The 26986-nt window shown below is 35.2% G+C and overlaps 1 protein-coding gene across 16 annotated transcripts in view; it reads left to right on the forward strand.

Annotated features, from left to right (window-relative positions):
- Nucleotides 1–26986, forward strand: part of LOC100680429 (protein unc-79 homolog) — a 2400004-nt gene that overhangs the window by 1453200 nt on the left and 919818 nt on the right. For all 16 annotated transcript variants that reach the window (XR_004345182.1, XR_004345183.1, XR_004345184.1 and 13 more), the window contains one exon: nucleotides 20626–20857. Coding sequence is in view for 13 of the 16 variants with exons in the window: in XM_031923950.1 (XP_031779810.1) it covers nucleotides 20626–20857 (232 nt within the window). In the remaining 3 variants the exon portion in view is untranslated. The remainder of the gene's footprint in view (nucleotides 1–20625; nucleotides 20858–26986) is intronic.

The following is a 26986-nucleotide window of genomic DNA, read 5'->3' on the forward strand; positions in this document are numbered from 1 at the left end:
GCAGTTTCGAAACGTAACGGATTAATGTAGTATACAAATTTATTCGATTCTGACTGCGTAGGTATCGGTGGTTGTGCTGTCGTCGTTATCCGGTTACTCTAAGATGCTCATGTTTGCAACCACAACCTGTTATTATTTTCCGGTCTTCTTCCACTGATCGTCTTCCTTTTGTAATTTCATTATTCAATTAAACATATTTCATACCGAGCTTCTAACGCCTGATTATCGTTGTCGTTATAGTAAGGGTGATTAATGCTATTGATGTTTTGAAAACATTTATTTCATGACCCCTTACTTGCATAATTATATTTACAGATTCTTACCTACTCAAATCCTAAGCATTATAATAAAACTGACAATTATCACCGACAATCTCATTGCAGTTGTTACAGTCCGGTGGTGTAGTTTTAAATGTAGCGGTTCTATGCAGTCTAAAAATGCATTCTATGCTGACTGCGTAGGCGACGATTGTAATGCCTTCGTTGTTATCCTGTTACTTTAAGTTGCTTATGTTGGCAACCTCAACTTGTTATTCTTCTTCGGTCTGCTACCATTGACTGTCTTTCTTTTGTTAATTTATTATGCAATCAAATATTTAGTCCACCGCCCTTTTATTGCGTCAGTTTTGCTGTCGATATAGTCCGGATGACTAATTCTGGTCATGTTGTCATTATAGTCCGGATGAATTTTTCTGGTCACGTTCAGAAAAAATTAATTCCATGGTCTTTTACCCACCTAAATTACCACCCCACTTGTAAAAACGTCGTCTTTATCCGGTCTTTCAGGGGTTGATAGTTTTATGATATCCTCATTTTACAACTTTCTTGTTTGCCAGCGCAGATCAGTTAAAGTAATCACAATGTCGCCGTTATTGAGTAAAAAATTTATGGTTTATATATTTATTTTTTCGGTCCTTAAGTACAACACTTGAATAAATGCAAAATGTCGTCATTATCCGGTTTGAATTATTTTACGAAAATATAGTATTGTAACACGCCTAATGTTATAGTCACGACGTTTCAATTTGAGATAATATATTGTCGTTCTTATCCTGGATCAGTTTTTTTTCCGTCATAATTGAAAATGTCGTTAGTATCCGGTCATTAAAGAGATTATTAGATTATGAATAAATTAATAAATTTTATGAGTAAATTTAGTCTAGGTCAGCTCCGTTTGTTCAAAGTTGATGTACTATCGTTCGTTTGCGGTCCTGTAGCACGAATTTGTTTTTGTCAAAAATGGTCGTCATTATCCGGTCAAAGTGTGCATAAGAGTGATATATTATTTAAGTTTTAATAAATTTATCTCCGCAAAGTGACCTTTAAGGATATGGCACTTTGGAGAGCTCCCCAAAGTGCTCGATAGGTATATGGCACTTTGGAGAGCTCCGCAAACTGCCGGATTTCTCCCCAAACTGCCCTTTCGGGGACACACACACACACACATATAAGGGTGTGCGTTTGACAGCGAATGCCCCCCTCCCACACACACGTATATATATATATATATATATATATATATATATATATATACACACCCAAACATGAGCATGGCGATGTATACAATCCCAAAACCCTGCATAAACTTGTTTCCTTTTGTTCGCTAAAAGACTCGCGTTTGAGCGTAAATGCGGGTCATATGATGTCTTTACTATAAAGTTTATATAATCTAACAAATATTTTTATAGTTTTATAGCTGTATAGAATGAGACCAAATCCTGCGGAGTCATAAGGGACCTTTGACGATTCTACAAGTTTTTTCCCATTTTCTAATCGAAAAAAAATCCTATAAAATTTCCAGGCGCAGATTTAAATTTAGCGTGAAAAAATACATAAAAATAGTGTTTACAGGCATTAAATAATAAAAATCCATTGTTCTACAGTGACTTTGTAAGTTTTTTGCGAAAACCATCAACTTTAACGAATTTTCCTGTGCCATACAGTCAACATCAACCTTTTTGCTTATTTTTCTGTAATTTCTGATAGTTTAGATATTATCTTCCAAAAATTTTAGATTCACACGTGTTTACATGTGCAAGACTCGTGTCTCGTCACACTTTCTTACCGTTTCTTGAGAAAAGTTTGACTTGTGTGGTTCTTGATCACGTGGCTATTGGCTCAGCTACACGTTTGATGTTCCATTTCGCCGAGGGTCGAAAATCGAAATCTCCATAGGTGTGTCCTGTGTACTTGACTCGTGTTGTTCCTGGAACTCGTCATCGGAACAGGGTGAGATCTCCCCATTCTCGGAAGGTGATACGGCGGAAGTCCACTCGATCAGCACCTGTTGAGTCGAATTAGCATATCGGTATTTGTTAAAATATATTCGTTATCAATTTACTAAGTTCTAAATTCGAGTGCCTTTTGGCTTTCCTTTCTTGAGGAAGGGGGAATGCGACTTTTGTCGCATTCTTGTTCTCCCAATCAAGTGGGGCGATTCTTATCGCGCGGTCTTGGTATGTTGTAAGATTTACCTATCCCCAGGTGGATGCTCTTCTCTTGTATCTTACTCTTACCTGACTTTTGTTTACTGTGTTGACTTTTTTAGGGATTATTAATTTATTACAGATCGTCTAGCGATAAGACGAAAGCTGGTTACAAATTAAGTGGGGCCCTCATAAAATGCGAATTTTTGATGAACTTCAGATCGTGTTTTTTTATTAATGCAACACCACAGATTTAGAAATACTTTTGTAATGCTTACTCGAAGGTTACTAAATTGTACTGTCGTTAATTGACTCTTTTACTTCACGTGACGTTAGTTTGTTGTCTCGCGCCTCTTTGCGTACACGCGCACTCTCGATCACGCCGCGTGTACGCCGCGAAAAGGAGAGCGGGAGAGAGAAAGAGAGGCAAACTCTACAGTGTCGCTACACGAGTCGCGAGAAGTTTCCAGTCTGTGCGTTGCAAGAGAATTTTACCTCCTGATATTGCCCGCACTGCTGTCTCTACGTGCGCGCACTCGCAAGAGCTGCCGCCGTGATAGAAGACGCTGGTTTTCTCCCCCCTCCCAGTTCCCGAGCTCGCACTTGCGCCGCACGCGCTCTTTCTCCTTCGAAACACGTGACTGGAAACTTGTGATATCATAGCAAAGGACAGAGACCTACGATGTTGCCGCGGCGGCCGCTATTTTTGCCTCGTGCCGCTTCTTTTCCCTTCTTCTTGTGATCCCTTGTTTGAATTCCCGGAATCGCGAGACTTGTCACGTCTTGCATTTTGGTTTTTGTAGGTTTTAACTAGATTTTTGGAATTTTCGCGACATGCTTTGACTCTTCACCTTTTCACTTTTAACAATCTTGTCATAAATCGCGTTTATAACTAATCTTCATTTCACTTTGGTCTAACACTTTTCCTTTAACACTATTTCTTTGTATATACATCTAGCTTTGCCGTAAACTCTGTCACGATTTTCTTAATTTTACATTACTTACTGTATGATAATGAGCCTACTGTTTTAATTTGCTGCATGGCGATCTCGTCGTCCAAGCTTCCTCTTGAGGGCACCCCGTCAGCTCCTGGCCTCGTGATAGAAGGTACAGCCCTATTGAAAAATCTCAGGTGAGATCTCATGACAAAATCTCATTTGAACAAGTGCGTGAATTAACTAAGTTCTGCAGCTGAAAAAATTCAAAGTTTCGGGAGAAAAAAATTACTCTTAAGACCATGTTTTTTATACGTTTCAGACGATTTATTATCGTTGAAGATAGTTCCTAAGCCTAAGTTCCGCAGCTGAAAAAATTCAAAGTTCTGTGCGCATTTAAAATGATCGCAGCTCTCTCCGCTTTTTGACTCGACCGAGAGTCCGAGACAGTGCAGCACAAACACAAACACATGCATGACATCCACTGCTATGCTGCTGTGGCTAACCTCTCACCCGCATCGCGTCGCGTATTCGCAACTAAGTTATTGACAACAAAGTGCGGTGATTGTTGATCGTACCCGTAGTCCAAATGTTCGTTGTGATATTTTCTACTGGCAACATCTCAGGTGTTTTTTTTTAGTTGTTGGATTTTTGCTAAAATCTGACATAGTTTTTAATTTAGAAATATGCGTAGCTCTAGGATAGTTTTATTTTACTATAGCTGGGAAAACCCCAAGCGGCATTTTTACTATTCTTGAGTAAGTTAAACAATTTTTATACTGTTTCATTACACGTTAAGATTAGTGAATAATTTTGCGTTGATTCTTATGTGATATTAGTACAATAATTTCTTTGATTATACTCTAATTACTCAGTGCACCACGTCCGTTACTCTATAAATTTGTTTTGAAAATCAGAAATATTTTAAATTCAAAATAAAACTTTAATTGGGATTCGACGTTAGAAATGTATGCTAAGCACGAATTAAATTATACTTATCTTTTATTACAAAAAAAAACAGGCGATCTCTATGTGTCGGTTATAACCAGTGATGTGATTCTATAAAAATATTCACATCCTGAATGGAAATAATAACCGTACATTTGCAATACATTTCAGTACGTAACTGTTACAATGCTGTACGTTTGCGTACGTTCGCGTACGTTTTGAGTGGAATTCGGACATGTTTTATACAATTGTACAGAAACGTACGCAAATTTACGCGAACGTGCACGTATGTACGTGGATATATGTCGTTGTACAGTATCGTGCCAAATCCTACATTTCGAGCCCATTTACAAAAAAAGGATTTAGATCAGCATGTACGGCAAAATATGCAAACGTACGCGAATGTACCTGAACGTACGCTACCATACGTAGATGTAGGAAAAATTATACGGTAAATAGTACATGTATTATAATGTTCACTTATTATTACATTTAAACGATGCAGTTGAAAACTGGCTAATAGTAGATTTGATTTTGAAAATGAAAACAGATTGTTACTAAAAAAAAAAAATATGTAATAATCGTATTGCGCATCAAATTGTTTATAGACTAATGGTATATCAGCAATTACCATTACTTTATCAAAAACATTACATTTCAGACAATACAAGAAATATAAGTAGAATATATGTAATAATAACCGGCTAAATAAGTATGAAAAAATTGGAAATTGTAATTTATTAGGACATGGCCCTACTGAAACAAAGCAGATGACAATCAACTGACTATTAGTTGATAATATGCTGGTAATCGTGCCAAAACGTCAGCTGATTATCAGGTAATATCAGCTTAATATTTTTATTTAAGCTGATGGTTACAAATATGCGTTTATATGAGATAAAATACTAATGATAATCAGCTGATTATCAGGTGATAATCATCAACAAATTTTTAACCTTTTGTATATTTTTTTGAAGTTGTTTTTAATTAATAAAATTTATAAAATTCACATAATGAGAGCCAATACGGTTTTTCCATCCAGATGATAGCACTAAAACATTGGCTGTGAGCTACAAAATTTTTATTTTTTAATAATTTGATTTGAACAAAACATTTTTTAAATATTGTTAGTTCCCAATATTGTTAATTTAACAAAGCAATGCTTACTTAAGATGTAAACTAACTTGAAATATAATTATTAAATAAATTAATATTCTTTATAAAACATTTAATATGAATAAAATATCTCCCGCGAGTGATTAAAAATTCCCTTGTGTACTACTATATAAAAAAAATCAGAAAATTAACAAATATTACTTTTCTGTACAATTGTGTACGTTCGCGTACATTCGCGTAGATTTGCGTACATTCGTGTTCATTCGCATACGTTCACGTACATTCACGTATACGTTCGCGTACGTTTACGTACGCTTGCGTACGTTTGCGTACGCTTACGTACGCTTATAGACAAGCTAGAATCTTTTAGAACCGTAAAATTTTACGTATAAAAATTATTTTATCTCTGATAATGTATAAAGCTGTACATATTGGTATAAATAAGTATATTCTAGCAATTTTTCGTACGGTCACGTACGTTGACGTATAATGCTGTATTAAATATCCGAATTCCACCCAAAACGTACGCGAATGTACGTCAACGTACACAAGTCTACAGTAATGTACCGAAATGTATCACAATCGTAGGGTGATTTGCGTTATAATACTGTTGAAAATTTCCATACGGGATGTCAGTATAAGATCAGTTTAGAGGTAATATACTGAATATTTGATATTATGGTTTAATATTCACTTTAGTGAATTATGCATCTAATGTTTACACAAATGTTTTACTAATTGTGTAGAAGCAGTCTACCATAACAGTTTTTACTCAACTGCTTTGGTTCGCACTTTCGCAGTAAACTCTATGGCTGTGACGGCTTAAAAAATCACATGCTTTCATGAGCAATTCACCCCTGACTCGAGCTTGAGTGAATTTAGATGATAATATCTACGAGTAGATAGGAAAGGATTTTGTGTACCCGCTGCACTAAAATACGGTAACGAACTCTTCGTTATGGCTCAATGCCGTAGTGAGCAGGCGTCACATTCGAACCGCACGCATTCTTCCACTTTTGCTTTTTCAGGCTTAAATAAGTTCATTAACTATTTATGAACGTAGAATATATGTTTCACTGGTAAAGAACTCGCACAAAAATTCGACAAACACGTTATATAGGTTAACTAATCTCTAGCAACAACGGAAATACGTAAAATCTACATAATGTACTTAAACATATACGCAATAGTCTGTTTCTGCTTATTGCAAATTTTAAGAATATCAAGCATCGCAGAAACGTTTATCGTTGTGCAAAACGAGAACGTTCTATTTTTATACGTAGCAATGGTCAATTCTGATGATATAAACAGCTGACTTGTGTTTATGTTGTTTAGTTTGATTTTGAACGCCAAATCAGTCCATCGTATAAATCAAACTAAACAACATAAACACAAGTCAGCTGTTTATATCATCAGAATTGACCATTGCTACGTATAAAAATATATATATATATATATATATATATATATATATATATATATATATATATATATATATATATATATATATATATATATATATATATATATATATATATATATATATATATATTATATATATATATATATATATATACAGGGTGGGCCATTTTAATCAAACCAGTCTAATAACTCCTAAATTAAGCCATGAACAGAAAAATTGTTCAGATGAAAGTTGTCCAGGATCAAGGGGCACATCTTTTTGTGCAATTAGTTTTGACCTTGAACTCAAATTTCAAGGTCATTTGAAGGTCAAATTTATTTTTTAAACAGGAACCCCTATTTTTGATAGCAGATTCGGAAATAACAGGAAATTTTACGTCCGAAACGGTATTTCAAATTTTTTTTCATGACCTTCACAAGGTCATTTCAAAGTCAAATGTTAATAAATACTGTAATTGCTATTTAATTGCATTTTCTGATAGAATAATCGTAGTTAATGTACTTTTATGATGAATATTCAAACCAAATGTGACAATGACCATGAAAATATTTACCTTGAAAATTCCCTAATTTCAGCGCTACCCAGGAACAACGACGTGGACGTATTAGGATTATGTTCCCTTTGGGGTGCTTTTTTAACGTGAGTCCCCTTGCCTCTCACTGGGGTGCTTGTTTACTGTGAGTCCCCTTGCCTCTCACTAGGATGCTTGTTTAACATTCGTTAACAAATTTTTAGTGGTCAAAAGTAAATTTTGAAGTAAACATGATAATTTTAAATATCTGAGTTCTTAATGGGAGTGGGAAATGGAACGTTAAAAATCAATGTTGTCAATTCATTCACGGTCGAAGCAGAGTCAAGTAAAAGTTTAACGTTTCAAAAGCGTAAAAAATTGTTAAACAATAAAGGTAGGATGTTAAAAAATACGTTATTTAAGATAAAATATTAAACAGCATTTTGCTTTTGTAATATTAAAAAAAATTTTTAATAATTGTATTTGCCAAAGTGCATCACTTCCAGTTTAGATGTTTTTTTTTAAGTTGAATTTCTATAATCTAATATGAATTGTAACGATTGTTCTCACGCTGTCTTCAATTTAAATCACAATGTCTTAACGTAAGAAAATAAGAAGTTACAAATTTGATTTAAAAATTATACAGTTTGAAAATTCCTCCTTTTTTTGTTGTCACTTTCTTATTTTGGTTTAGTTTCAATTTCAATAAAGAGTGAATGTAAATAAAATAGCTTTTCTTATTATAAACAAAATTTTCAACATGGGCGATTATCAATCCAATGAAATTGTTGATATGATAATGATCTTAGGCGAAACCCAAAACAATGCCAGAGCCGCGGTGCGACTCTACGCTGAACGCTTTCCTCTAAGAAGGCGTCTTACTCACGACACATTACTCAGATTACTTCGAAGAGCTCGTGATGGACATCTTCGTCGTCAACGCAGACACCACGAATACAACGAAAATGATCCTAATGTTATAGCCGCCTTAGCAGCTGTTCATCTCAATCCACAAATTAGTAGTCGACAAATTGAAAGAGAAATCCGTATACCACGAAGAACAGCATTGAGAATTCTCAATAATCTCCACTATCACGATTACCACATAAGATTAGTTCATGAGCTGAGGCCACGCCATTTTCTAATGCGTATTAACTTTTGCCAGTGGGCTTTAGAAGTTTTACAAAATGATCCAGATTTTTTCAGATTTGTTATGTTTTCTGACGAGGCTATATTTCGCAGTGATGGTCAATTAAATAGGCACAATAGTCACTACTGGTCACCTGTAAATCTCCACTGGTACAGGGCTATTGACCATCAAAACCGATGGAGTTTAATGGTGTGGTGTGGGATCATTAATGATTACCTGATTGGGCCATATTTTTTCGGTCAAAATGTTAACCAGAATAGCTATTTGGCATTCAGAGATTGACTGCCAGAGCTTTTAGAGGATGTTGACTTTCGGACGTTTCGGACGTAAAATTTCCTGTTCTTTCCAAATCTGCTATCAAAAATAGGGGTTCCTATTTTAAAAATAAATTTGACCTTCAAATGACCTTGAAATTTGAGTTCAAGGTCAAAACTAATTGCACAAAAAGATGTCCCCCTTGATTGGACAACTTTCATCTGAACAATTTTTCTGTTCATGGCTTAATTTAGGAGTTATTAGACAGGTTTGATTAAAATGGCCCACCCTGCATATATATATAGTATTGGTTTTAGTTTATAGTACAAATATGAAAAATCCTATATCATATGGTCAACATTTAAGTAGTACTGATAATGCTTTAGATCTTTTATTGTCAGGTCCAGTTAATGCAAGACATTATGACATTAAAAAAAAATAAAATTTCTAATTCTTTGGAAAAATCATAAACGAGGATATAATTTAAATAATTATAAACATAATAAACGTTCAATATTACAAAATTTGAAATAAAAAAAATGTTTCAATAATAAAAAAAAGAAAAGAGAATATGATTTCAAGAAAAATTCGAATATGCATCGATTAATAAAAAAGTGAAATAAAGATAAAATGATGAATATGAACGCAGCTAGATTAATATTGAAAAAACAGAAAGATTAAGTAAAAAATATGAAGATCGATTGAAAGTTAAGAGACGTAAATATATTGTAGAAAACATTAATGAAGAACGATTAAATGTTAAGAGATTTAACGATATTGTAGAAAACATGAATGAAGAACGATTAAAAGTTAAGAGACGTAAAGATATTGTCGAAAACATGAATAAAGAACGATTAAAAGTTAAGAGACGTAAAGATATTGTCGAAAACATGAATGAAGAAAGATCGAATGCCAACAGACGTAGGGATGTGATACAAAATATGAATGAAGAAAGATTGAACGCGAAGAGACTAAAGAATGTGATACAAAATATAAATGAAGATAGAATTAACAAACGTAAAAAATTAAGAAAATATTAAAAGATGAATACTCAGATTTTGGAGAAATGGATTATATTTGTCAAAATTGTAATGCTTCATTTTGGTCTATAGAATATTCTAAAAAAAGTTGTTGTCATAATGGCAAAGTGAAATTACTTCCTTTAAGCGATTATCCAAAAATTTCTAAAAATTATTATTTGGTGATCAAAAATTTCGGGAATTGATTGGTTATTAGAATAACGTTCTCTCATTTGTAACTTTTAAAGCAAACGTGGTTATGATTCGCGATGTAGAATTTACAACTTGAAAATTCAAGGTCAAGTTTGTCATATTGCACCAAATTTTATTCAAAAATCTGTAGATCATAATTCTCAAAAAGGACAAATTTATATGTACGATGATTGGAAAACTACTGAAACACGATTAAATGAAGATAAAAAGTTAGTTGAAGAACATATAGAAATCATTTGTCAAGTTCTTCAGAATAATCCATATACAAAGAAATTAAAAAACTTATACGAATTAACAAAATCACAAAAATTACCAGAATATCATTTGTATTTTACAAGAAATATTAATTTAGATAAAAATAGATATAATAAACCTTCCACCTCTGAACGTGCAGCATTAACTGTTTCAAAAAATGGAGACATTCCATTAAATTACGATTTATGCGCTTATCCAAAAAATCCTCCAAAAGAAATGGATTCGACTTCTATTCTGAATAAATTATCTTTTCATATATATCCTATAATTTTCCCCATCATGTTTCCTTATGGAGATGAAGGGGCGCGACAGCGCCGCGCTGGCAAGAAAAAGTACGAAGTACGATTTGTCGACGGCGTAACCCTATATACTTTGAAATTGGGTTTTCTTAACCTTAAAAAAAAATCTCAAGAGCATTTAAATCATTACTATTGCGCGTATGCGCAATCTGTTGGTATCTACTTAAATATATTAACCTAATCTTTAATGATTAAAAAGCTTCATCCAAAAATATTAAGTTATTAACTTAATATTGCAAGTTGAAAATTTGCTCGGTATATTTCTTTTCGTGCAGAGTTTCCATCCTCTCCCGACTTTTTTCGTCTCCTCCGGTCACGTGACTTCAGGTGAGTATTATATTAGGTATTATACACCAGTGGTTAAAGTGGTTCATCTACTTTACCGACATTCGTCTGCTACTCGGTGACACACGCGATTATATGCATATAATAATGCTATACGATTATATGCACGATGCGATCAATGTCTAAAGCAATAGTAGCTTATTGTATATCGAATAGATCAAGATTTCATAAAGTGCAATAGCAAGGAGGATATGCTTTGTAAAAGATGTGGAATCTCCCAAAAAAACTTTTTTCAAAAGTGAAAACCTTGGCAAGAAAAAGACTAATAAACGTAGTGAAATCTCTAAATATTAAAATATCAAGTAAATGTTTTTTGCTATACGCATTAAGATATAAAATTAAAGTTAAAATTAGTTTTCCCCAAAAAAATGATATCTTAATGCGTATAGCAAAAAATATTTACTTGATATTTTAATATTTAGAGATTTCACTACGTTTATTAGTCTTTTTCTTGCCAAGGTTTTCACTTTTGAAAAAAGTTTTTTTGGGAGATATAGGATGGAATCCTATATTTAAACAAAATCAAAATAACGATAATTTATCTCCATTACAATTATAATATTACTCTTATCGATTAGCTTATAGGCCTATGTCAAAATTTAGCCCTATTCTATATTGTGGAAGATTTACTCAACAATATATTATTCAAGCTTATGTTATAATAGAATACTGTTGACTTAATTTTTTGAGATATAATCAGAAAAAATTACGTGTAGAATGTTACCAAGGCTTTGTAGATCATGTACCGAAAAGTGCTCTCAACAATAACGCAAATTTTCAAAATAATGAAAGATTAGGTAATTTGTTCGCTTTACCGTCAACATATACAGGTACAGTATAAGTCCTAGATACATGCACCAAAGTTTTCTTGATTCTGTGGCTATAATGTGAAAAATAGGCAGTCCAATTGATATATTTGTAACAATAATAACTAATGCAAATTGGCCTGAGTTGAAAAAATTTCCTCCGGAAACTTCATGCAATGATATTGCAATAATCACTATTGGATTATTTTATTGCAAATTTCGAGCAATGCTTGCTGATATTCTGAGTGGATTAGTATTGGATTAGTATTGGACCATAAGTCAAAATTGACAAATCCTGAAAAAATTGATAAATATATTTCAGCTGAAATTCCTGATGATAAAGATGTAATATTACAAGAATTAGTATTTAAGCATATGTTACATAGTCCTCATTCAAAAAACACTTTATGTTATAATGAAACCACAAAAACTTGTTCGAATAAATTTCCAAAATCCGTTTGTGATTCAACACAATTCAAAAAGAATGGTTTGCCTAGATATCGTCGTCGGAATAATAAAAACAAAAGCTACGTTTATAACAAACGACTTTATGGGAAAACTATAAAGGTTGATAATTCTATGGTTGTTCCGTATAATCTAACTCTTCTAAGAGAATACAATTGCCATGTTAATATTGAATTCTGTGCATCAATTATGAGTATCAAATATTTATATAAACTAGGAATGAAGGCGCGCTTCGCGCGCTCTTGATTCTATCTCTGTCTAATAACACTGGTAGAAAATCTACCATAACGTCTGCTAATATTTTATAAGCATGTAACGTGTTACTAAATCCCTCAAAACTATTTTTTAATAAATATATTAATAATGCTCAATGTCGTCATCATTGGTTTGAATAGTGAATTTGAAGAAAAGTTCAGTATAAGAGTCAGTGTGTTTGTCTATCATTACAATGCCTTTTATTTGCATTACAAAAAAGGTATACAACTAAAATTTTACACAGATACTTACTATGCTACCTAGAAAACATGTAACCTACATGATTATGATTTAACTGTTTTCATTCATATTTTCACATCGAGGTCCATATGAATTTTTTAACTTAGCGTATCAAATTTTGCTTGTAGACAGTTACACACAAACTACCATCTCTAGCACATTGTATTTCTGGTTTCCAGTGTATTTTTACATGAAGAAAGTGATAAGTAATTTAGCTTTTTTGTCAAGACCTTAATTAGAATTTTGACTTTTAACAGTTGTGAGAGATTTTGAGACCGATACCTGTTTTTCCATTTTTGCATTTTTTCTCATTCGAAAACTAACAGTTTCTTTTGTGATTGTGGAAAGATATTTAAAGTTGAATCAACGTTAACTGAAATACTTTTGTGTTCGACTACAACATCCATGATAATTATTTAGTCGTATAGCATGAGTTTGCATTCACATTAGTGTCGGAGTCGAAATCATCAAGTTTTACAGTTAAGGTCGATTCAACTTTAAATATCTTATCACAATCACAAAAGAAATCTATATGCAAAATATGAGCTCTCTAGGCCTGTTAATTTTTGAATGAGAATAAATGCAAAAATGGAAAAACAGGTATCGGTCTCAAAATCTCTCACAACTATTAAAAGTCAAAATTCTAATTACCTAAAACCTTGACTAAAAAGCCAAAACATTTATCACTTTCTCCATGTAAAACTATGCTAGAAACCAGAAATACAATGTGCTAGAAATAGTAGTTTCTGCGTAACTGGCTATAAGTAAAATTTGACTGCACAATTAAAAAATTCGCATGAGTCTGGATGTGAAAATATGAACGAAAATAGTTAAATCAGAATCATCTAGGTCACATATTTCTAGGTAACATGTCTAGTAGCTTTTTTACAATTCAAAGAGCATTGGACACAGAGACACAGTATATCTTCAAACTCTTTTTTCTTTTACTTGAACTTCTCACTGACATTTAAAAAAAAACTAAATAATATTCACACACTTTATTAGTACTTCAAATAGGGTTAGGGTGCCACTTTTCAATACACATGTTGTAATACTACACACTCTTGGTAATGATTAATTTGTACTAAAATTTCTTGCTAGTTATATTACATATATTTTATCTGTTATCAAGGTTTCCACATTTCATTTTAAACACCTCAAACATTTCTACCAGGGTTATGAGTTATGACTGTTTTGAGGGTTATGAATTTAAAGCGCGATTCTGATCTCATTGCCTAGGCAACCAACCAGCAACCAATCAGAATCACGTATTAAATGCTTCACAACAAAAGCCATCATTTTTTAAAAAGAGGATATTTACACAAAGGACACGATCGAGCTTATATTAAAATGAATAAAAATAATGAAAACACAATAATATATGATGAAATCACAAAGTACATGGACTGTAGATACGTAGGCCCGATGGAAGCTGCTTGGCGTATCGTAGAATTACCTATTTGCGCTCGTTCTCATAGTGTAATTAAATTAGCGGTTCATTTAGAGAATCAACAAAAAATAATTTTTGATGGAAATTATATTGACATTGATTCTCTTAATCATGAGACAACTTTAACAGCATGGTTTAAACTAAATAGAACAGATGATTATGCTAAAAAGTTATTATATTGTGAGATACTAGAGCATTATAGTTTCACGAAAAAAGTGGATTAAACGTAAAAACTATTCAAATACTTTAGGAAAATTAGTTTGTGTGATCCCCTACGAACGTGAGTTGTTTTATTTGGAGTTAATATTACACAGAGTAAGAGGTGCAACATCGTTCGATGATTTCAAAAAATTTGAAAGTAATATATATCCAACCTTTACTGAAACAGCGATAGCCATGGGATTAATAGAAAACGATAAAGAAATTTTCCACATACTTGATGAAGCATGTACAATTATGTTACCAAAGCAATTACGTTTATTTTTTGTTTGGTTTTTAATTGTTAACAAGTTACCACTGGCAAAAACTGTTTGGGAAAAATATAAGAATTTATTTTGTGAAGATCTCGTCGAAAATGCAGAAAATGAAGCTCTACAACATATAAATAAAAGTTTAGATGGAGAAAACTATAAATGTTCAGATTTTGGATTACCCAAACCTGTTATTAAATTAAATAAAACAAATGATGAATTAGAATGTCCTATAGGTGATTACAAAATAACATTCACTGAATTATATGAAAAACTTAATAATGAACAAAAATCCATTTTGGATTATATAACCAAATTTCCTGAAAATGAAAAAATGATATTCATCCATGGACCTGCTAGTAAAGGAAAAACGTTTGTATATTTAATTTATTATTATTTGAGTAAAAAAAAAACAAATTTTGTCAATGGCTTGCATAAGTATTGCTTCTATTTTATTACCTAGAGGAATGACAAGCCATAAAACTGTTAAATTACCTTTAAATTCAGAAGATATAAAAAACAGCAAATTTAAAACACCCATCCGATAAGAAAAAAATTAGAGAATCTGAAATTATTATTTGGGATGAGGCTTTCATGATTCCTAAAAAGGCTTTAGAAATTGTTGATAATACTGTACGTGATTGTGGCAAATTAGATAACGTTCCTTTTGCTGAGAAATTAGTAATTCTAGGTGGTGATTTTAGACAAACACTTCCTGTTATAAAATATGGCACTAAATTTAATGTTATTGATGAATCGATAAAATATTTAGAATTATGGATGAATTTCAAGTTATTGAAATTAAAAATTATCTATATCTATACCATTGATTGCTTCATCTGCAATTAAAGAAAAAATATGTATTATTATTTTTTGAAAAAATTAAAAATTTTTTTTTTATAACTAACCATCAGATTTCCTCTTTCTTGGACTTCTGCTTTTGTCAGAGCCGGATCCCGACCTGGATCCCGAGCTGGTGCTCGAGCCAGAACTCGAGCTTGAGCCTGAACTCGAGCTTGAGCCTGAACTCGAGCTTGAGCCTGTACTCGAGCTTGAGCCTGAACGCGAGCTTGATCTCGCCCTTGAAGATTGTGATAGCCTAATCCCCTTGGATGCTATTACGGATCGTAGAGGAGGCTGTAAATGCTCAACAGCGCTAACAGATGTATTCGACGCTTGGCTATCAGCCCTCGTGCTTGCCGTACTTGTATGGTGATCGCTTGGTACATAAGAGCGATCGCTTCTTACAGAAGTGCGATCGTTTCTCGAAGATGACCGATGGCGGTCGTTTCTCGAAGATGACCGATGGCGATCGCTTTTTTTTATGACGAGTGATGGCGATCGCTTTTTGATGACGAGTGATTGCGATCGCTTTTCGAAGACGAGCGATTGCGATCGCTTGATGAGGACGAACGTTCGGTTTTCGCAGACGTAGAAGGGCGATCACTTTTGGCTGCCGGCGGAGAGCGAGGGTCCCTGAGTGGCTTCCTAGCTGGTGCTATGGCTGCGGCTTTGGCTGCGGATGCGGCTTCTGCTGCTTTGGCTTCTGCTGCTTTGGCTTCTGCTGCGGCTTTGGCTGTGGTTGCGGCTTCTGATGCTTTGGCTTCTGCTGCTTTGGCTTCTGCTGCGGCTTTGGCTGCGACTGCTGCTTTCGCTTCTGATGAGGTTCTGGCTGCGGTTGCGGCTTTGGCTTCTGCTGTGGTTCTGGCTTTGGCTTTGGCTTTGGCTATGGCTGCGGCTTTGGCTGCGGTTGTGGCTTTTGCTACGGCTTTGGCTGCGGATGCGACTTCTACTGTGACTGCTGCTTGTTGCTGCGAGTTTTGCTCCTGTGGAAGCTGCTGCTGATGGTGCATCTCTGATAAGGATATACTTTTAAACATCTGCTACATCACACCAATCGACGGAAGTTGCTGCTGTTGTTGCGACTCTGGTGAGGTGACCGCATCCTCATTCAGCTGCTTCATCGCAGCAGTTAATTCGGCTGGTAGAGCTGAAGAATATAACAAAAATAATTAAATTAAAAAAAAAATGTTACAAATAAAATCTAAACTAATGTAAAATATAACACTTACACTTTCTCAAAATGGAATCATCATTAATTCCATTCGATGTCCAGGACATCAACTGCAACGCCACATTAAAGAGATGGACAATTGTTCTGTAGCCGTTGACCTTCTCAAAAGCTGCCTTCATGCTGTCGTTGATTCCTTCCACCTTCTCACACTTTGTATTGAAGAATGAACTTGAAAACGAAGAGTGAACTGACTGACGAAGCATGCACCAGGTCCTTAAATACGGTGGACAGCGAAGCTTCCCTTTCCACTTCAATTGCCAAAAGTCCTTCGATTTGCGAAAAATTTCCACTTCCTTCTCGTAGAACCTCCCTTAGACACTTCCCACTGGAATTTTCAAAATCTCCTCCCTCTCAGCAAAATTTGACCATCCCTCAATCACTCGAGGGTACACACCTACGCTTTCTTGGAGAGAGAGAGAGAGAGAGAGAGAGAGAGAGAGAGAGAGAGAGAGAGAGAGAGAGAGAGAGAGAGAGCGATCATTGTTGACTGTCCATATCTTAAATTTTCATGCGAGAGTCTTCAGCACGTATCCGACTTATCTGTGTGAAAATTCAAAATCCTAGTTCTTGAAACGCTCACATGCACATATTAACTTGGCGGATAATCTATCTGCTAATCTGCAAGCAATCAGCCAGATGTGTATACTTGCGCATAGGCTAGCAAGCGGTCGGAAAAATATGTATGCCTGAGCGAGAAGGGGACGGGTCAGATGTGTATACGTACGTGCAGGTAAGCATGCGGAAATATGTATACCTGCGCGCGTGTCGGGCAAGAAGTCCGACAGATACACGTATGAGATCTATTGTGATATGAATAAGATTATCTCTGTATGTAAGCAAGCGGTCGAGGAAATGTGTATACCTGCGCGTTTGCCGCACAGATACCCCTGTGAGATCTATTGAGCGTAAGATTAACTCTTTAAGAATCGACAGTAATTTCAAGTGTGTGTGAAAATTATCTCTGCTCGTGACAATCTAACGTGGAAACAGCTTTGAGGGTTCATCACTTCACGAGAGCGAGCAGATGTGCTTATTATTCTTGTTATTATCTTTCAGTTTAAACTGTGAGAAAGCGGGATTTATTTTTCTCCGATAAATTTATTAGCTTTGACTGCTATCTTATAAGTATGCATTTACACACTTTCCACCACCTTCGCTTTTCACACCTTTCTCGAAAATCAGAGAAGGAGAAGCTTTTCCAAGCAAATGTAGGCGCTTCCCTCTCTTTTGGGAGGGCTGCATAATATAATAAATAATATATAATATTTAATATAGAAGAATCACTATAATTTATAAGGATTAAAATGTTCCTAATTTTATCAAATAACACTGGATAGTCTATATATGTAAATGATATATTACTAAGATTCATATATGATTTGCAAGCCATCATTATTAGAACAAGTAAAAATGGCTCAGTAAGTAAGATAATGGATTGTGAAGTTGTTCAAGTCAGGGTTCAAGTTTCGGTTAGGGAAAAGTTTTTTTTTACTTTTTTGCGGTCAATTTGTTTGGATTAGCATAAACAAATATTTAGGTTTTATAATTGTTTAGTAAAATGAAAATAATTTATTTTAATTAAAACAAATACTTCAATTTTATGAGTTATTTCTGACGTGATTTTTAACGTGAGAAATCACGCTTAATAGTAACGTGCTAAATCACGTGACAATTTAAGTGATCTATCATGTGATTGATCATGTGATAAGTCGCAAGATTTTTCTTGCCAGGATAGACAATACCATACATAAAATGAAATGGGCATGCAAGTTACGTAGTAAGTATGTTGGGAGTCTTTTGTAATTAATCAATATAGTAATTTTTAGGCTAGCAATTATTCGACTCAACTAACTATTAAACACAACTATTTTGTGTATAATGTATTTTGATTAAAATAGTATAGTGAATAACTTGACTCTTTTAATTGATCTCTGTTTTTTTTTAAGTTATAATTGCTTTCAAAACGAAATTGTGTTATTATGTTACGTTATGTTATTAAAATGCATTAACTTTCAGTACAAATCCATTTTTGTAAATATTACTTTATTATAAATTAAAACTAGTGGGCTGTTTTGCTTGCTATCGCTAGTAAAGTGTAAATAGAAAAACATATTTATATGTAAGATGTTGTAATAAAATGTAAGTAAATCTAATAAAATGCGTCATTTTTTAGGTTTTAAACCAATTTACATATTATTACACAATGTTCCATTTTTGTTAAAGACTTGCGTACACTTACTTAATAGTATTTTCTAAAAGTAGTTTTTTAAAATAAAAATATTCAAAAATACTTAAATATTTATCTCTGTAAAACCCGTCTAAGCAGACGCTTCTACAAAAAAAATGAAATAAAGTGTGAATATAGATTGAATTTTCTCATTCAAAACCTTGTCATCAGCCTTAAAAATCAAATTCTATAATTATGACCAAACGCGAAAATAATTATTTTTGAAGATAGATATAAATTCTTAAATTTTTGTTTGTGTGAAATAAACTATTGTGATTTAAACATAAAATTATACAAGTCGAATTTAGAATTCGAAGTCAAAAATATGAGTACTCTTTGATAAAATCTATTTAACCTTGATACGGCATTAAAGGGTTGCTTCAAACTCAAGGTTTCCACTCGACCCCCCTTCCCCTCTTATTGAAATCCAACCACTTATATTTAAACCTTTTATTTATTTTAGTCTTTCAAGAGAAATTAGATACCTCGAATCGTACTGAAAACTCCAGACTCAGTTTAAGCCCACTTTACACCTTTAGAACACAGTATACTATTATGTCCTGTACAATTCAGCTGAGTATATCAAATCATATCATCCTTTTCTTTATTGTACTTTAGGCATCAAGAGAGCAAGATGAGCAAAGTAAGCACAGTGTGTAGTTGACGCCCTAGCAAAGCAATTGTAGCCTACTCTACCTACATGCTGCATATACAATTTTTAGGCACGACGGCGACACGGAAGTGCCTTATAGTTTTGTCATCGAAAAATGTGTGAGATGAGATATCTTACGAGCTGAAATTTCTCCTCTCGCACAAACCTAAAAACTTATTTTTTTTTTAATCCGATCGTCTACGTTTTTTCAAAATGCGGGCACAATTTGTTCAATTTTTGCGTGTTTTTTGAATAAAAATGTTGGTTTCACACGATTATCTCTGAGAGACTTTTATCAATCGGGCTAAAAATTTGTGTGAGAACTCTCCTCGTAATAGTCAGGTGCAAAATTTAGTTTGGGCGCAAAATACGACCACATCCAAAAATCGCTAAAAACGTTTTTTTGGCTCTAACTCGAATTCTATGCATAACTACAAAAAAAAGGATTAAATAGAAAACTTGTAGATCTCAAAGAAATACAACTTTTTCTATTAACACTTAAGCGTGAAAATGCTTTTAATTCGAGTAAACAGGCCGAAATCGATTTTTATATAGCAATCAACCAGTATTTATCATAAAACTTTGAGGCTATACATTTTACTGTGACAAACATTTTTTCAAAATGTTTATACATAAACAACAACCCTAGAAATGATTTTTCGTGCATATAATTGAATAACAATTTTAATGTAATACGCCCTGGCCCAAAAGCTTCCAAAACGCGATGCGTTTTGCGCGCCTTGCATCGCGAAATGATCAACGCGCGGAACGTCCGTAAGGCCGCGTGTGGCGCGCTAGTTCACTATACCGTTCGCACTATTATTGTACTCAGTTCCGTCAAAGATTTAAAAAAATGCTGCGTATGTACTTTCTAGTCTTACTCTCATAGCGCCGTAAGCTGTTTGCGCCCAAGCAAAAGGCAAATTAGGACTTCATTCCCGCATTTACGGCGATGCAGTATGCACTTTACGCATGGCGTAGCAAAAAAATAATCTCCGATTCGTGTAACAGTAAAATTTACTTTATTATATTTTAACATTTTAAGAATTTCTATAGACAATAACATAATATTCATATTTATTTGTATTAAAGTTATTCCTTAAATGGCGAAGAAACAGAATCTGAATTGGCAGCGATACCGGAAAGTCCAAGATCAGATGCAACTTTGCAAGAAAGTAGCAGTAATTCTTTAGAAGAAATCAAGGCAGACCAGAAAATACAAAGAAAAAATATGAAAATTAAATTAAAAAATGATCAAATACAGCAATCCATACTTCCAAACAATATAAAATTAAACCATTTGTCAGATATAAATAATTCGAAGGTAACATTTTTACATGCTACTTTATGTTTCTTCCTAAGATCAGAACAGGTGCACAAGTGCACTAATATATCGATTTTAAATTATTATTTTTTGTTTCCTTAAATTCCGCGAGTTTGTATCAGACGGAACGCTTTGTCTCAGCCAAGTGTGGCTATATTGGGGTTGAGTACGATTCTGCAAAGCGAAGCGAAACGAAAAATTTAAATGGGCGCCAATGAGTGAGCTGAGCAGTTCTGGGAGGAAGCGAGCATTGAGCGCGGCCGCACTCATCACTGTAGCGCTAGGTTTTAAGGTATGCACACGGGAGATACAGCGCTCTAATCAACGTGCTCACGTTGCACAGTGGAATTTTAGAGTGTATTTTTGGACAAAATTCTACCGAAAACTCATTTCTTAACCAAATCCGATAAATTTTTTTTTAATACTTGTGTAGTACTGTACTTTAGCGCAAAGCTGCGGAAATTAGGAATTATGCTAGCATAACCCCAAAACAATTAGAATCACAGAAAAACACAAAAAAAGTCGTGCCTCTGCGACCAAAACAGTATATCTACATGTTTTTGGGATTGCTAAATCCGAATCTGGATTTTTTTTATTGATCTAGCAGGTCAGGATGAAGGTCATTGAAATTAGGCAATGTTAAATCAAGTCATCTGAAATTGGGCAATGCGCTAACATAACCGCGAGTAATTAGCTAAATGTAGGTAAAAATGATAGGCTGCTACGCAAAAAAAAATATTAAAATTATGCCAGAGCTCTACGTTAAAAAGGATTTTGACTGATTTTAAATTTTTCCTACCTTTTTGATCATCCATTGTCAGATTTTGTGTGCTTGTGTATGGTGATGAAAAAAGGTTACATACCAATATTGAACCATTTTTATCAACATATTTGTACATATATTTTGACCCGTGTGTGTTTATATATATATATATATATATATATATATGTTGTACCTGGCTCCCAAAAAAAATTTTAGTGCGATTCCTTCTTTTGGCTTCGAGTTCTAGCTGGTCAAAGTTGAGGTTCATGAAGGTCCAAAGCCTGACCCCTAATGCCTATACAGTAAAGTTTTTTAAGTAGTAATTTATAATTAACCGTATCGAAAGCCTTGGCTAGATCAAGGAAAGTAACAATTGTTGGTATATTCCTATTCAAAGTATTATACAAGATCTTGCCCGAATCATAAGAGCAAGCTATAAGAATCTCTGCATGGCAGATAATAACTTACAGTAATGCCAACGCCCGGGAACTCAGGGGAGGGAAACCCAGACAACCCGAAGTCTTAGATCTCAGAAGGCTGGTACAACAATGAAAGCTCCAACTACTCCGCAGAATAGAAATGGAGGAAATAAAAGGAGGATAATCAACCTAAAAAGGCAGCGTGGCAGGAAGTCGTCACAAGAAAGTCAAAGAAAAAGTAGAAAAAGGCAAGCAAAGAGGTTAAAAGTGTCCCTGGCGTTACAAACCAGAATAAGACCAGCAAGGATGGACCGAAACGGGCAAGACCTTACAAACCGGATACATTAATCATCAAGGCTGCAAAAGGAAAGAGCTATGCAGACATTTTGTCAAAAATGAAAGCGGCTTCGTCACTTAACACGCTGGGGAATAGGGTAAATAAAATACGCAAAACAGTTGCAGAAGATCTTCTGATAGAGCTTAAATGCACAAGAAAAGTCAAAACCTCGGATTTCCAAGAAGCAGTTAATGCGGTACTAGTGGAAGGCGCCACAATAAAAGCATTCCAGCAAGAAGAAATCATTGAAGTAAGAGATCTGGACATGCTCACCTCAAAAAAGAAGGTACTAGGAGCACTACAGAAGGAAATCAGCGAAGAGAACATCATAGAAGACTCGGTACGGTGACACGCAGATTACAGTGATATGGGTACCAGCTCAGATAGCGGATAATATCACTAAACTACAATAGATCAAAATAGAATTGGTCAACTGTAGGATCCGGGTAACTAACCGCAAAAACGAGCCACTTAGGTGTTATAAATGCCTAGGTTTTGGCCACATCAGCAGAAACTGCACAATAACTGAAGATAAAAGTAAGCTTTGCTTCAAATGTGAAAAAGACGGGCACGAAGCAAAGAAGTGTAAAAACCAACCCAACTTTGTACTCTGCAAAGGAGGCACAGGTGGGAAGAGTGACCACGCATCTGGTAGCTATGCATGCCTAGTTTACCGAGCTGCAGTAAAAGCCACTGACAGATGAAGAAAATGAAAATAGTGCAGTTGAATGTAAATCACTGAGCCAGTATGTCCGCGAGACAGAGAACGACATAGCCATCGTCTATGAAAAATATAGATACCTAAACAAACCATCGTGGGATATAGACGTACTGGTAAAGCGGCGATATGGGCATGCGGTGACGCCGCTTTTCAGGAAAAAATGACAAGATGTAATAAAGAATTCGTACGCGTAAAGATCGCAGGCGTACACAGTTATAGCTGATATGCTTCTCCTAACGCGTAAATAGAACAATTCAGACAACTATAAACCGGCTAATACATGATGCTGTAGAAAGAAAACCGGTACTGACAGCAGGCGATTTAGCGCCTGGGCAGTAGAGTGGGGCAGCTAAAAGATGAACGAAAGAGGACAAGCGCTATTAGAAGCATTCACCCTCCTTGACTTGGTCTTAGTTAACCAGGGATGTTCTTACACATTTCAAAGACAAGACGTAGGGTTCAACATAGATCTCACGTATGTTAGCAGCTGCTTGATTGGCTAAGTTAGATCGTGGACGGTGAGCGATCATTACACAAATAGTGACCACTAAGCGACAATAATAAAGATAGGAATATCAAAACAGAGATCCAACTAGAGGGCAACGACAAAAAGAGTCGGTTGGAAAATGAAGGATTATAATAAGAAGACATTTCTGCTGGCACTAGAAGAAATACAGCTGTTTGGATCTGCGAATGATGAGGTCGAGCAGGTAATAGGAAATATAACTCGAGCCTGTAACGCAACGATGCTGAGAAGGGCTTCTAATAACAGACGACTGCCAGTATACTGGTGAGAGAGAGAAATTAACGCTGCCCGCAGCAAGTGTTATCGAACCAGAAGACGAGAACAACGAGCTCGGAAGAAATACTACAAGACTGGTCGAGGTAGAGAAATAATAGACGCTCTAAACACAGAAATAAAGAATGCTAAACATATACTCAAGAAAAAAATTCGAGAAAATAAACGACGATGTCTTCAAGAATTACAGGACGAGGTTGAGCTGAATTCCTGGGGGCGAGCGTACTAAGTAGTAATGAAGAAGATAAAGGGAGGTTACATTACCCTCCTAAGAGCCCGAAATTGCTGGACCGTATTGTGACCAGGATGTTCCCCCTTTAACTGGAAGTAACATCTATCCCTAAAGCGGAGACAAATGACAAAATCATTCCAACAATCACTACGGAGGAATTACTGGCTGCATGCAAAAGAATTAGAAATAACAAGGCTCCAGGCCTGAATTTCATACTCAATATTGCATTGAAAGAAGCTATACTGGCTCGCCCCAATGTCTTTATGGATCTGTACAATTTATGTCTCGAAGAAGGAATGTTTTCTGAGAACTTGAAGAAGCAACGTCTGGTACTACTAGCAAAAGGAGATAAGCCACCTGGAGAAGCTGCCTAATACAGAACACTTTGCATGTTAGACACCCCGGGCAAGATTTGAGAGCGCATAATCGGCGTAGGCAGAATATCAATACGGCTTTAGGACAAAACGCTTTACACTTGACGTCGTAAGCTTAGTAGTTGACACTGCTATAACTCCAATAGAAGGTAAAAGATGGTAAGCAGAAGCACAGAAGTACTGTACTCTTGTTACATTAGATGTTAAAAATGCGTTCAATTCAGCCAGCTGGGGCAAGATACACAAGGCACTACGGAAAAAAGAGGTACCTGACTACCTGAAAGACAGAACTCTTTTGTATGATACAGAGGGCGGTACGAAAACCTATCAAGTAAACGAAGGGATCCCACAAGGGTCAGTGCGTGGCCCATTATTGTGGAACATTATGTACGATAGAGTACTTAGGCTAGAGCTACTTAAAGAGGCAACGGTTGTAGAATTTGCAGATGACATTTCAGTAGTGGTAGTAGCAAATTAAAAGGAAGTGGTGACGGAAATTGCTAACAAGGCAGTAGGTATAATCCACGATTGGCTATAGCAGACTGGACTTGGGCTTGCTAGCTACGAAACGGAGGCTATTCTTATATCTAACACGTAGAGAGCGCATACGGATCGCAGGTGCATCCGATTGCGACATTGCACAACCAAGCGCCGAAAATCGGAGCGAGTGCTGTTTTAGCACTCCTTGTGCGCGTGAAAGACGACTGCAAGGCGTACGCGTCGATCCTTTGTGGCGAATGCTGATTGGACTACCACGATCTTTTTCATCTAAATTTCATAACTGCGTGAATCGGTACCGAGACTTTAAAAACCCCGGAGCCGATCCACGCAGTGCCTTTTCCCGTAGTGATTTACTCAATGGCGGCTACAACTGATTCTAAGGTGAAGCGGCGGTGTTTGCTAGTGTTAGTGTTTGGAGCGTGCTCAATCCGTCTAACACCTTGGGAGCGTGCTAAATCTGTCCCTTGGCATAGCATACACCGGAGAGCCCTTTGAATACAGATCAGTGCCACAGAGAGAAGTACAAGCTAAGGACCGTCGAGTGAAATCTCCGGCGTTAGCAAGAGCAGTTGACCATCCTTATTTTAAATTGCCACGTGAACGCGTGTAGATCGTAAAGTCAGCATCTGCCACAAAGGGTGATTTGAACCATCTAAAGTGCGCAGGATTATAATAATAGTAAGTTGTTAAGACAAATCATAGGTACTTTATAATTAATAAATAAATAAGACTAAATTTACTAAATACTACTATAAAACGACAACATTCTAAGCTAAATATAGCGAAACTCCGTCAACTCTGTAAACTGAACGTCTGTGAAGTGCTCTGGGCCAATAAAAACATAACAATCAATATAAATAAAACCCTTGTGTACTAAATTGATAATAATAACTAAACCTCAATCAGAACAAATAAATTCAAATCAACTTCGCAGTCACGACGTGCAGGTAAGAGTACATTACTTGTGGACGCACCATCAGCAACCACACACTACGCGAGTTAAGCGGACATAATGCGGAGTCCACAGGACACGGAAGTGTCACAAGTGACTTACCTGCAACGACCGTAAGTACAGCGGACACTTACACGTCCGCCAAACGCAGTCTAGGACAGAATAACGTCTGCACGCAAATACGTGTCCGCGCAGATTAGCAGCGCGGGACATCCTCAATTCCACAGTCCGCGTGTTTTAAGACAATTCATGATTTTATGAGGTTATTAGGACCCCATAGTATTTAAAATATTGAGGTTTTAAGGTGACGCCGTACTAAAAAAGAGAAAGTTATGCAGCTCAGTAGGTAACTGAGGGCTCGGTAATAAAGTTTTTCTGAAAAAAACCGCTTTATCGACCGTACCTATTCTCACGGAACTCATAGAGAATAGACGCGTCAGGCCTTCTGGATATAAGATCAGCGATGTTTTCAATGCTACTCGTGACGAGACGAACACTTCAAAGTCAAGAGTTAGATAATTATACCTTAGCCATAACAAACAACTTTTAGCTTGATTTTCAAGACAAATTGCGACTTCGTGAATATTATTTTAAATAAAAAAATTAATAAATGAAAATTTTAATTAAATTATTCTCTAAATAATAATCACATTTAGTTGTACAAGTGCGTTTTTTTATTCAAAATATGGGTATTTTCGGACTTCTTATTTTACCCAGTAGTTCATGAAACCGTATTTTGCGCTTGAGAATCAAACTGTGAAATTGGATTTTATGGCAATAGCATATAAACATTTAATTCAAAGAGCACGCATTACGAAATAAAGTCTCCATGGCTATTAAAAGCGCGAATAGAAAAATTCATTTTAATTTGAAAAATATTAATCTTTTTGTTATAAGCAAATAATATAATAACCAAGAACAAATTATTTGTTATAGACAAAAAGTTACATGAAAAGTTAAATGAATTGTATAAATGACTTAGCATCTCGCATGACGCAGTTATCGTCTCGCTAACTAACTTTGCCATGGAA

The sequence above is a fragment of the Nasonia vitripennis genome (assembly GCF_009193385.2).
Source record: "Nasonia vitripennis strain AsymCx chromosome 2 unlocalized genomic scaffold, Nvit_psr_1.1 chr2_random0002, whole genome shotgun sequence".
NCBI lineage: Eukaryota > Metazoa > Arthropoda > Insecta > Hymenoptera > Pteromalidae > Nasonia > Nasonia vitripennis.